General features: G+C 47.1%; 1 protein-coding gene across 5 annotated transcripts in view; it reads right to left on the bottom strand.

Annotated features, from left to right (window-relative positions):
* LOC115254257 (AT-rich interactive domain-containing protein 2-like) overlaps positions 1-12,197 on the bottom strand; it is a 46,010-nt gene extending 33,813 nt beyond the window's left edge. For 3 of the 5 annotated variants that reach the window (XM_062852122.1, XM_062852121.1, XM_062852120.1), the window contains exons 1-3: positions 11,814-12,196; positions 10,307-11,754; positions 1,414-2,180 (exon numbers count right to left, since the gene is read on the bottom strand). In XM_062852122.1, the coding sequence (XP_062708106.1) occupies positions 1,414-2,180; positions 10,307-11,754; positions 11,814-12,022 (2,424 nt within the window). In that variant the 5' untranslated portion in view covers positions 12,023-12,196. Of the gene's footprint in view, positions 1-1,413; positions 2,181-10,306; positions 11,755-11,813 lie in introns of all 5 variants that reach the window. The other 2 variants (XM_062852123.1, XM_029879650.2) reach the window with 1 other exon arrangement.
* Positions 12,198-12,754: the final 557 nt, after the last annotated feature.

A 12,754-nucleotide genomic window follows, 5' to 3' on the forward strand; every position in this document is an offset into this window, starting at 1 on the left:
TTTTCTTTTCGATTCGCTGCAATTTCTTCTCCCTCGCGCCGCGCAACTGGGCCCATAACCTGTTGGCCGACCACCGAAATGAAGATCTATTGCTCAATCGCAAAAGAAACAAGTACACGGAATAGTGATAGAAGTATACTATATTCGATGTTTCTTGTGAAACGGTTCTCTTAATACTAAAAGGTAAACACAAACAATAGACAATATAAACTCGGATATTCTTCATTCTCTTACGACAGTGCTGCCAGTTAATAGAAATATAATGCGATCACTGCACACTCAACAAGGCAGAAATCCAAGAAAAGAACTCCGGAAGAAATCCAGCCGTGGAAGATTCAGAGTAATTTTTGAAAACTCATGAGAAACATTCCGGGAAGAAGTTTTTCAAGAAAATAATGTAGAAATTATAAAAGAAAGCTCACGGAAATTTGTTTATAAAATTACAAGAAGAACTTCGGAAGAAATCCTGTGAAGGAGTTTGGGATCCCTAATCCTGCAGAAAACTCATGAAAAACTCTTGAAAAAATCCTTGGAGTAACAGTAGCAGGAATCCCAGGCAGGAGTAGCTCTATGGCAGCATTTGAAGAAATCCCGCGGAAATACTCCTGACAAAATGCCGAAAGATACACCGTAAGGTATTCGGAGAAATCATTGGGATAAATTGTGGGAGCAATCCCAGAAATCTTTATTGACACTGTACAGGAACAAGTCAACGTGTAAAAAGATCTAGAAAATTCTAAAGTGCATAAGAAACAAAGTCAGACACAGCCGTCACATCAAACTTTCATGGAAACCTAGTAATATCTTTAGTAGAAGTACTAGTGTCTGGCAGACAACTTTTCTAGAGTAATATTTTACCGTAAACCGGGGTTAATTTGATCTCCGGATCGAAATTAATCAGACGTTCTTCCGTTAGATTTAGCATATTAACAAAAAAACTCATATCAAGCATCGGGCTGTTTGAATCAGATATTTACTACAAGATATTTATAAAGAAACTATTTAAAGAATGCTTCATCTAACGGTTAATTGACTAAGCAATTTTGACCCGGAGATCAATTTGACCTCGGTTTAAAAACTCTGATTACTAGAAAACAAGTGCTTAAATTTTATCTCTTGGCACAGATCGTATCAGGAAATAAAACTAACAAAATGTAATCTACCCCTATCCGCATAGCTGTCCCATGTTTTCTGGGTTTCCTATTCACTTGGGACTGTTGTGCGAATGGGGGTAGTAATGCTCCTAATCCTAAAAACTGTTGTTCAGAGAGTGCGAGCGAACGATATCGTTAGCACATACACAACATTTCAGGTAAAACACGCGCATGAAAACTCCAAACAATGCTCATTCATCATCCAACATTCCGTTAGTACCTATTCTATAAGATATACTGATCCTGAAAGCCTACTCACCATCAACGCCGATAGTCCTCCCTTCGGGGCCGCCCCCGTTCCTCCGTTCGGCGTCGGGGGCGGTTTGGGCCGCAGTTTGATCCCCTCGTAAAAGTAGCAACTGCTTTCGATTCCCTTCGCGTCAGTGGTTTTGATCAGCGTGGGCCCAACGGTTCCGCCGAACACGGTCCGCATACACCGGGGCAAATGGACCTGCGGAACGACGGCTTTGCGGCCAATTTTCGCATTAGCTGCCAGGTAGAGCTTGTACACTTCGGACTGTTCGATCTTGCTGGCGAGGGACGGGGTGGTTTCGAAGGTGGCCTTGAGCCAGGCGTAGGCGAACTGTTCGTTCTCCTGGGATTGCTGCTGCTGGGCGTGTTTGGCCGCCACCGTTATGGGGCCTGCCGAGACAGAGGGTGGGGTGGTTGGGGGAGGGGTTTGAGGTGGTGGTTGTTGGTTTTTAGGGGTGGTTGGGGTATGGGGGTCATTCCGGCTGATTATGTTGACGGGTATTTGGGGCGATTGGGAACTGGGAGGGCGAGTAACGCTAGTGACCTGAATGGGTGTGGGTGCTGTTGGAGTGGCCGGTGCAGGCATGGTTGAGGGGTTAGATGGGATTGGTGCCGGCGATGCTGGTTTAGAAGAGGGAGGTGTTTTGGTGATTTCCGGAAGGGCAGGAATGGTTGGCACCGGAATAGATGGTTGTTCCTTGCTGTGGACCGTTAGTTGGGCCATGGTTGGCGCCGGAGGGTGGTTGACCGGAACGGTACTTTGGTAATGGTTACCTGTGTTGAATAGAGTACAAACAAAATTATTAGTGTTCCTTCCGATCTAAAGTGGACTGTAATTTTCTAGTTTTTAGGCGTCTCGGCCATTCGGTTTCGAGAGTAAAATCAAACGCGACCGATTCACTTGAATGATTGTACAGAACTTGTTTTATTCATGTTTTTGGAGAGATACATGGTGTGTGTGTAGAATTCGTGTTTCGGCACAGAAGGTGCTAGAGATGCTCATATTGTTAGGGTTGTTCATTTTACAAGTAATCGAACATACTCCCCGGGTTGAAATACACATTTCAATCTTTATCTTCGTCTAACGGCAAAAAACAAACTTCAGTGACTGCCCTCTTAAACTCCGCTCCGCTTGAAACTCTCACTGTAACGACGCGAGTCACGCCGTCATCACCTGGATGTGTCGCAGTTATCCTTCCTAGTGCCCACTGTAAAGGTGGGAGGTTTTTGTCCATCAGTAGCACTAGAGCGTTGATCTCGATCTTTCTCGCCTTCAACCACTTCTGCCGATTCTGGAGCTCCGGCAGATACTCCGCGGTCCATCTCTTCCAAAAGTGTTGAACCATGCTTTGCACAAGTTGCCACCTCGACAGAGTATTCGGTTTCAGGTCGAGGTAGGATGGTTCCGCAACCGCTTGCATCTCACGCCCGATCAAAAAGTGTGCTGGTGTTATTGCAGTATAGTCACTTGGATCGTCTGAGCAAGGCGCCAGCGGTCGCGAATTCAGCACCGCTTCAATTTGCGCTAGGGTGGTGTACAACTCTTCGTACGACAGCTTCCGGTCCCCAACGATTCGGGTCAAGTGGTGTTTGACCTGCTTGACTCCGGCCTCCCATATTCCGCCAAAGTGGGGGTTTCTTGGCGGGATGAACGACCAGTCTATTCCCTTTTCGGTGCAGAAGCTAATGATATTCTTGGTAGCATACTGGTTCTGGAACAGTTGCCATAACTCGTGTAACTCCGTCTTGGCTCCAACAAAGTTGGTCGCATTATCGGAACGCATCGTCTTCGGACATCCTCGTCGGCTTGTGAAGCGTCTCAATGCTGCGAGAAACGCATCCGTCGTTAGATCACAGACCAATTCAAGATGAATAGCACGGGTCTGCATACATACAAATAAGCACACGTACCCCTTAGTGATGAAAGGTTTACGTGCCGTAGAAGACGATTTAATCCAAAACGGCCCAGCGTAGTCAACTCCGGTGTTTGAGAACACGGGAGCTGGTCGAATCCGGTAGGACGGTAGGTCACCCATCATTTGCGTCGTTTTCAGTGGGTTCGCCTTGAAACAGACCATACAATTCCGAATTACCTTACGAATCGTAGCCTTCACATTCAACGGCCAGTAGCGTTGTCGTACAATGCCGAGCAGACCCTTCTGCCCGATGTGCAGATTCTCCTGATGCAAATGTCGGACGAGTGCTTCGGTGATCGGATGCTTCGCTGGAAGTATCATTTGATGACGACTGTCGTAGGGAATGAAGGCTCGCTTGATCCGACCTCCTACTCGCAGGATACCATCTTCGTTGTCCAAGAACGCTTTCAATCCATTCAGCCGATGCTTTGTGTCAGCACCGTCCCGTAGTGCACGTATTTCTGACTGGAACGCTTCATGTTGGACCATTCGCACTATCAACAGGATCGCCTTCATGATTTCTTCAGCCGCGAGCGGGCCCTTCACCACCTTCGTCTTGTTGGACATGATGTACCTTGCAAAGCGCGTCAAGTAGGCCATGCACCGCACGACCTTGGTAAAGCTGCTCACTCTGTCAAAAATTGTCATTCGTCCAACGGGAGTCGTCAAAGCCAGTGCAACTCCGGCCCGCATTTCAGGGAGCTCTCCATCAGGTATTTCTGGTCCATCCTCCGCGTCGGTAAGAGCATTCAGCATAGGCGGGCCGTGCCACCACATCTTGGATGCCAAAAGCTTCTTCGGTTGCTCTCCCTGGGATATCAGGTCAGCAGGATTTTCGTCCGTAGGTATGTAGCGCCAATGGAAATTTGGAACTAAGCTTTGAATCTCACTTACCCGATTCGAGACGTAGGTGTTCAGCATGTGCGGTGCCTTCCCGATCCATGCCAAAACGATTCTGGAGTCGCTCCAGAGGTTGATCGATGAAAATTCCAACTCAGTGGCGTCCAAAAACTTCACAATCAGTTTGGCGAGCAGTAATGCCGCCAAGAGCTCAGCACGAGGAGTCGTAATAGCTTTTTCCTTTGCTTTCTTTTTTGGCAGGATACGAGACTTGCTGCAAATCAGGTTCATTCGCACGGAACCGTCAGGAAAAACTCCTCGCGTATACAAGCATGCCCCGTAGGCCAAGTCGGAGGCATCCGAGAAGCCGTGCAGTTCCAGTTGAAGCGGCCCCTCCCAGGAGATCCACCTTGGCATATGCATATCGTTCAGAAGAACCATTTCGTTTCGCAAGCTTCGCCATTTAGAATTGATTTCGCCGGGTACCGCATCATCCCAGTCGATTTGCAGTTCACCGACCTCTCGTAGCATCAATTTCGCAGTTGTGAGCACCGGACCAAAAAAGCCCAGAGGATCGAATATTTTTGCCAGCTGACTCAACAGTTTTCTCCTCGTCAATTCATCGATGATGTCTTCGGAAACTGACACGGAAAACCAGTCCTCGGCTGGATTCCACGTCACGCCCAACGTCTTCACTGTCGTTTTCGAGTTATCGTCCGTCACTTCGAAAGAGTTGCCCCGCAGAGCATCAGGAACATCTTGGAGAATGTCAGGATGATTTGCACACCACTTGTGAGCATCGAAGCAGCCCTTTGCCAACAGACCTGTCACTTCTTGTTGCAATTGGCAAGCTGCTGCTATAGAATCAGCACCAGTAAGGATGTCGTCCATGTACGTACCCTTCTCGATGACCTTCACAGCTCCAGGAAATTCGTCCTGATGATCCACAGCAGTCTGCTTGAGCGCCATGGTCGCCTGAAACGGGGATGGTGCGAGCCCGTACGTAACCGTTGTTAGCTCCTGAACGGTCACAGGTTCCTCTCGATTATACCGCCAGAAAATACGTTGATATTTCGTGTCTTGCGGGTGTACGTCGACCTGGCGGAACATCTTGGGAATATCCAGCGTGAAGACATACTGAAATCCCCTGAATCGTAGAAGAATTGCGAAGAGCTCATTCTGAATGGTTGGCCCGGTCATCAGAACGTCGTTAATGGAAACTCCGGAAGATGATTTGGCAGAACCATCAAATACGATTCTCAGTTTGGTCGTCGCGCTCGTTGGCCGCAGTATGCAGTGATGGGGTAGATAATATACCGAGCCGGGATCCTCCTTGTGATCCACCTGCACCTCGCGCATGTGGCCCAGCTGCTGGTATTCTCGAATGAACTGCGAGTACTGCTCCTTTAATTCCGGTTGCCTGTCCAATTTTCGTTCAAGGTTCAGAAAGCGCCTCAGCGCCATTTCGCGTGAATCGCCCAGCTCGTGCCTCCGTTCGTTGAAGGGATGCTGAACAACATATCTCCCCGCTTCGGTGCGCTGATGAGTACGAGAAAAATGTTCCACGCACCGCTCGTCATCCGCCTTAGGGACCAGGCGAATCTCGTCACATGCTTCCACTCTGTAGAAACTCTTCAGAAGCTCGATAAGGGGTTCATCCTCGGCAGTCTGACAGAAGGTGTGCGCAACGACTGGCGCGTCGCTCGCAATTACTCCTCCGGCGATCCAACCAAGCTTGGTGCTGGTCAGAGTCGGCAAATTCGGGCCGAGTTCGATCCGATCATTTTGCAGAAGATCCCAGAAGTGTTCTGCGCCAATTAACATATCGACGCGTCCTCGTTCGTTGAATGTTTAATCGGCTAAATCTTCCTTGCTTGGGATAGACCAGTCGGCAATATCGAAAGATTTCACGGGCAAGTCGCCAGTGATACGAGGAGTCACCAGCAAGTCAAGGTCGACAGCAAAATCTCCGTGGCAGGATTTTACTGTGGTCCGCAGCATGCGACGAATTCGTGTGTGGTTACCGTTCAGACTACTGACTGTATAATCAGCTGGGTCCAGTTTCAGTGACAGCAGATTCGCAAATCTTTCCGTTACAAAACTCATTTGAGATGCGGAATCCAGGAGCACTCGGCATGGGTAGGGAGTGCTGCACAACCCATACGCCAACACCACTGCAGTCGACAGCAGCGTTTGTTTCGTCGTCCCTTCGACACTCGCACACAGAGTCGTCGTTCCCGATGGATTACCGGCGTTCGGAGTGCCGGTTGGCTTCACTTCCGGTGTCGCAGGGGATTCTGTTGGCTTTGCAATTGCAGCCCTGGAAGCGTCCTCGGTGTGTAGCAAGGTGTGATGTTTCTTGCTACACTCACGACAAGAACGTGTCGACGAACACGCGTTGGTTCGATGTCCCCTGGTCAAGCAGTTGAAGCAGGCACCGCATCGCTTCAGAACATCATATTTTTCACTCACACTTTTGTTCTTGAAACACTCACATTTCCAAAGTTCGTGTGCTGCTTTACACACTGGACACTTATGTTCGTTTTTCATTTCACTGGTTGACACTAGTGTGTGGCCTTTTGCCACCTTCGGTTTTACACTCTCCGTCGGCGACTTCGTGTCGATCTTCTCGTAGATTCGACATTGTTCTTGTAGAAAATCCAGCGTCGCAGCATACGTCGGCAGAACTCCCTTTTTCTGACGGGCTTCCCAGGCAACACGCAGCTTTTTGTCCATCTTCGCAGCAATGAGGTTCACCAGCATCTGTTCCCCAAGCCCAGCTACTGGCAGCTGCTGATTCCTCAGGGCGTCCACATTCTTCATGCAAACGTCGATCATCTTCCTCATGTTCACCGCGTTGTCCTGTCCAACTTTTGGCAAGTTAAACAGGTTCTCAATATGCTTGTCGATAATGATTCGCTTATCTTCATATCTCTGTTCCAACACCAACCATGCGGCATCATAATCGTTGTTGTTGACTAGATCCTGGTCGATGACACCGGCAGCTGGACCGACGAGGCAGTTTCGAAGGTGGTATAATTTCAACGCCGGCTCTTCCTGTCTGTACCGATTCATGACGGTTGTGAACATCGATTTGAAGGAAAACCATTTCTCATATGACCCGTCGAAGGTCGGCAGCGGGACTTGTAACGGGGGTAGGTAGGGCTGGGCTGGGTACATCAACTGCTGCGAAGGGTTCTGGAGCGCCGCACTGGGACCGGCGACCAATTTGGAAGCAGGAGCCGCGTTAGCGACCGCTGCCTTCGTAGCCTGCTCTAGCAGCATACTGAGTCGGATGACCACGTCGTTGTGGAGCGTTTCGAAATCCACGTATTTTGCAGTTTGTTCAGCACGGCGTTCATCAGAGAGGGATAGTGCATAAATCTTGTTCTGAAAGTCATTGTACTCGCGGTAACAATGCTCCACCGTCTTTTGGTGAAGCTGCAGGAAGTGAACGTTCAAAATGTTCGGGTTCGGATCTTCATCACTATGTCGCAAAGCACTTTGCACACGCGTCAACTTCCCTTTCACTGCCCCTCTCTGATGAACCAGCACTTTCAGTTGTTCTTCCGTCTTCACGAGTTCTTCTTTTCGTTTTTGTGCTTCTTTTTGTTCACTTATTGGCGTTCTCGGAATTTTGTCCTTCTTAGGCGGCGGTGTAGCATACATCTTCTCTGTTGCGAACTACATGACACTGACCACCCGCCATTTGCAAAAACAAAATCCACCAATCGAACACTAAACACTTTTCTTCTTCTCGCGATGGTTCAGCCTCAGATCGCTTGTTGCAGTTAGGGCTTCTTTTTTTCACTGCCGACGACTCAGCGTCACATCCACCAGTAATGGATGCTCACAATCGTTTTCTTCGAAGCGACCGACGTCGCTACACTCGGCCGACAGCGGCGGACGAATGTTCAACCGGAACCAATCTTCTTCTCACTGGGCTGGCTAACGGAACACCCACTATCGGATGACCCCAAACCACGAATCGTTTATCCTTTTCACTGAGGTGACCGTTCCGTGCAACAGCAGCCAACGGATCACTACACCCGGCCGGTAGCAGCGGACGAATGCTCAAATCGAATTTCAATCCTCGGCGCGACCGCCATTTGCAACGCCGATTGGCGCATCACCACTCGATCAATCGCGGCGGAGGAGCGTTCGGTCTTGGTTTTCACGGGAAAACACGGTACGGTAATCGAAATCCACCGGTTTTTTGCAAATCCGGCTGTTGAAGGACCACAATGTTCCTTCCGATCTAAAGTGGACTGTAATTTTCTAGTTTTTAGGCGTCTCGGCCATTCGGTTTCGAGAGTAAAATCAAACGCGACCGATTCACTTGAATGATTGTACAGAACTTGTTTTATTCATGTTTTTGGAGAGATACATGGTGTGTGTGTAGAATTCGTGTTTCGGCACAGAAGGTGCTAGAGATGCTCATATTGTTAGGGTTGTTCATTTTACAAGTAATCGAACAATTAGTGAGGAGCACCATGAGTTTGTTGATGAATCTTTCAAGATTTTTTCAGAGTAATAAAGATATTTTTAAGAATCCCTACATTTCGGGAGTAATTCGCGAATAGGGCGTAACTAACAAAGCAATAACAATGCGAAAACAACAACCGAATTTTGCTGATCAAATTTTAATTCCTATTTAGAAGTAATACAGAATAATTCAACTTAAATAAGGTTAATTGACACAGTTCTGACATAGTTTCTTGTTTTTCTAAGAACACTGCACGAATTTGATATGTTTTGCACTAAAAATTGCATTTATTTAATTACGCCTGAATTGATACCTGCGAATGCTAATTTCGCCCAATACTATGCGCCTCGAATCGATATCATTTTCAGAATCGCCTTTTACTATTCGCCTTGTTTATGATTTTTGACAGAATTTCGCCATTTGCTTTCGCCGTGTTTACGTTTTGATTTCAGTTTCGCCTTCTACTATCGCCGTGTTTACGTGTTGATTTCAGTTTCGCCTTTCACTTTCGTAAACAAAACATCAAACAAAACAAAGGAGTAGAAGGCGTAATCCTTGTTTTTGTTCGTTTGGAATAGAATGGGATTACGGACGGGCTTGGTGGTCTAGTGGCTATCGCTTCTGATTCGTATGCAGAAGGTCATGGGTTCAATCCCTGGCCCGTCCTTTTCATCCTACTTTGTATCTTTCTATCCACTTTCTCTCGCTCTCTCTTCTCTACATATACAACTCATGTATATTCATATGTTCATAGCCATCGCTAGAACCAGAAACGAATTGAAAAAAAGTCGTTTCTCTCCTTTCCAACTTCCACTCACAGCACAGTGTATATATAACGCCTATAAGTTATGCAACCAAAGCGTGCTGTGCCGCTTGGCCTTATTCACCTTATTCACCACACAATCTATCACAAACACTATAAATAACCCTATCCATGGATCGCATCACCGACCCAACGGTGACTCCCAGATCTCCCATCCTTTCCGTCTAACATATACCCCAGTCCGTGCGGGTTGTGGGGACGCAGAGTGCTCTCGGTCTCTAGTAGCAACAACCAGTACACTCTAACATTCCTTTCCCTTCCCAGCTGACTATAAGGACTTGGCCGGCGCCGTTATTGATCAAATATGCATGAGCTGCTAAAATTGCACTTTGAGAATAAGTGGAATGTCCCAGCCTCTTATTCAGTTGGATCTCAGTGCAACTGGTACCAGTTCAGATCAATCACGGAGGAGCAACCATTGACATGTATAGTCAGAATTGATCGTGATCGTTGATCGTTTGGAATAGAATGGGATTACGCCTTTCACTCAATCAGTGATTTTCGATAGTTAGAAAAGTGATATCAAGGAAACTTTGTGAGCATTCAGAAGACACATCTAGCTTCTTTTCACTCCTGCAATTACTCAAATTGTGTACATTTTGTTGGTTACGGCTTTTTCGCTAATTATTACGGAATTTGTGTTATGGAATATGGAGGAATTCTTAGAAGATAGTTTTGAGAAATTTTTGAGTAATGATTGAAATAATTCAGTGAGACATTTTTGAAAGAATCTCTAGATGAGTTAATAATCCCTCTAGATAAGGGTTAAGTTAAATAATGCATTGCGCTCTATTATGCGGAAGCTGAACCATTATTTAAGCTAAAACTATCTCACCTGGGTAGACACCGGCCATGTTTCCTGGAATGGTTTCGACGACTCTCATCAGAATGCACGCATCGGGACCGTAGCTTTGGGCTTCGACGGACACCAACGAGACCAGGGTGTCTATGATACCGGTGACATGCATCAGAGCATTGCACGGTTTTTCACCGATCGAGGTGAGCGAATAAATGCACTCCAGGGTGTAGATCAGAAGCATGATGTCGTTTAGCGATAGGAACAGACAAATCTGTTCGTAGACAGTCTGGTTCAAGCATCGATTGAGATTATCTTCGTTGCTCTCCTTCTGGGCAATTTTGCTGAGTACTTCCAAGCAACCGAGTATGACTCCTCGATCTACCCCTTCCAGACCTTCGGAAATGGTTGACACCAAGCATCGAGTTACTTCGTCCATTTGGGGGTCGTTGATTTCGATTTCGGTTGCCACATTGCCCAGCATATCCAGACCCATGTGGCACAGGTTTCCCCATCGGCTGTTAGCACACATTACCAGGAACCGGAGGAATTGCCTGTTGGATGCCAACGCCGCCATGTTTTCTTCATTAAAACTGAGATTCCTGAATATCGATGCGATCTGATAGACTCTTTGGCCGATATAGTCGTTGGTTCCCAATCCGGGACCCAGACTGAGAAACGTCCTCAATGTGGCCATGTTGAGCTTTCCGCATTCTTCGTCGTCGTCAATGTTTTTATTCAGATCCGGTGTATAAATGCTTTTGATCAACTCCGTTGGATCCCTTTCAACCTTCTGGAAGTAATCCTGGTAGGACAACTCCAAGACCTGTGGTTTCTCGTACAGGCAATCTTTCCAGAAACGATGCAACGAATTCTTCCTAATATTACCGTAGTACTCGTCGAACATATCCCGAAGCGTAAAATGATTGAAGACACCTCCGTGAGCTAGCAAGACATCTATCAGCTTCGGACACTTGTCCACCTTCAGGGTGTGCTTACTCTCGTTGGACATCAGGGTGCACACGTTAATAGCAAAATCCTGCTCATTAGGCAGCGGCGACAGCAGCGATAAAATCAGCTTATCGTACTCCGTTGGTTGGTACAGATCGCAGGACAACCCAAGAGATGCCCGGAGCGGTTCCGGAACATTGTGCTGCCCATGATTATACACCGATGGAACCGAGTGCAACATCCGAGCCGTCCATCTCCGGTTGTGCCGCTTTTCCTCATCTTCCTCCTCGGCCGGATCTTTTTCCTCCCCGTGGAAGTTTATCCTTTCATACTTATCCAGATACCGGATGTAGATCTGCTTCAGTGCGATTTCGTTGTTGACGCAACGCTTCGGCAGTTTCAGCTCCTCGATCACCTCGTCCCAATCCTCCCGGGAATTCACCTTCAACCATCCGCCCCGTGCAATCACCACCGAATACAACCGGTGCAAATCGACATCCCGACCGCCGATTTTCGGCGGACGCATAAATGGAGTCCTAGAAAAATCAAAACATCAGTAAAGCAAAACGGAATCAACAATAATCACCGAACTTACCCATTCCTCTCGTGGAACGCATACAAATCCTGCCAAAACCGGGTCCGGTCCTTTTCGAACAGCGGCTTCGCCCTGGCGGCACGGGACCTTCCCGATTCCTTTACGGGCGTTCCGCTGCAGCTGTTCTGATTCGAGAACGCGTCATCCTCGTCCTGGCTGCTACGGCTTCGTTCACTTTTGATCTTACTACCTTCGCCGTCGGTGGTCATTCCGGTCGCCGTCGATCACACACAACACGCACTGTCGAAACCACTGCAATCCCGACGCTTTCCCCGGAAAATTAAAACGAAACAAGCCAAAAATTCGGATTCACTGTTCACAAACGCGGCGTTCTTTTCTTCGAAATGTCGTCTGCCCGGACCGGAGTGGCGCAGTGTTGCCAATGAAGATGACTAATCCAGAGAGGAGTGAGGTCTTCTAAAAATGTTTTGGATGAATATGATAGAAAGATGAGATACATAAATAGAACTCACATAAAAGTAAAATGATTTTGTTCATCTATAAAGGTATACATCATAGAATAAAAGTTTACGATTCATACATAAATAAGCGAGTTCGTTTGACATAATAAAATAGCTTCGGAACTTCATCAAAAATTAAATCCAGCTACACTGCCCACAAAGATTGAAAGCGGTCACAAACACAGACAAAATACCGCGCCGCGGGACTTCTGTGAATCTAACAACCAGCTTTCATCAACCAGTTTTATTTTTCCGTGTTTTTACTGGTTGGTGGGAATCTAACAACCAGTTTTTGTACCGTACTTGAACAAAGGGGTGACTTTGTACCGATAAAAGATTAATCCTGTAAAACATGTGTCCGATCCATCGCAACAACTGAAAATGTTGCGCAACGTGAAAAAGTTGCATTGCTATGAAAAATGTTGCATGGTATGGTTACATAGCAAAAAAAATGTTGCATGCTGCAAAACGTTACCTCCA

The sequence above is a fragment of the Aedes albopictus genome, chromosome 2, assembly GCF_035046485.1.
Source record: "Aedes albopictus strain Foshan chromosome 2, AalbF5, whole genome shotgun sequence".
In the NCBI taxonomy this organism is placed as follows: domain Eukaryota; kingdom Metazoa; phylum Arthropoda; class Insecta; order Diptera; family Culicidae; genus Aedes; species Aedes albopictus.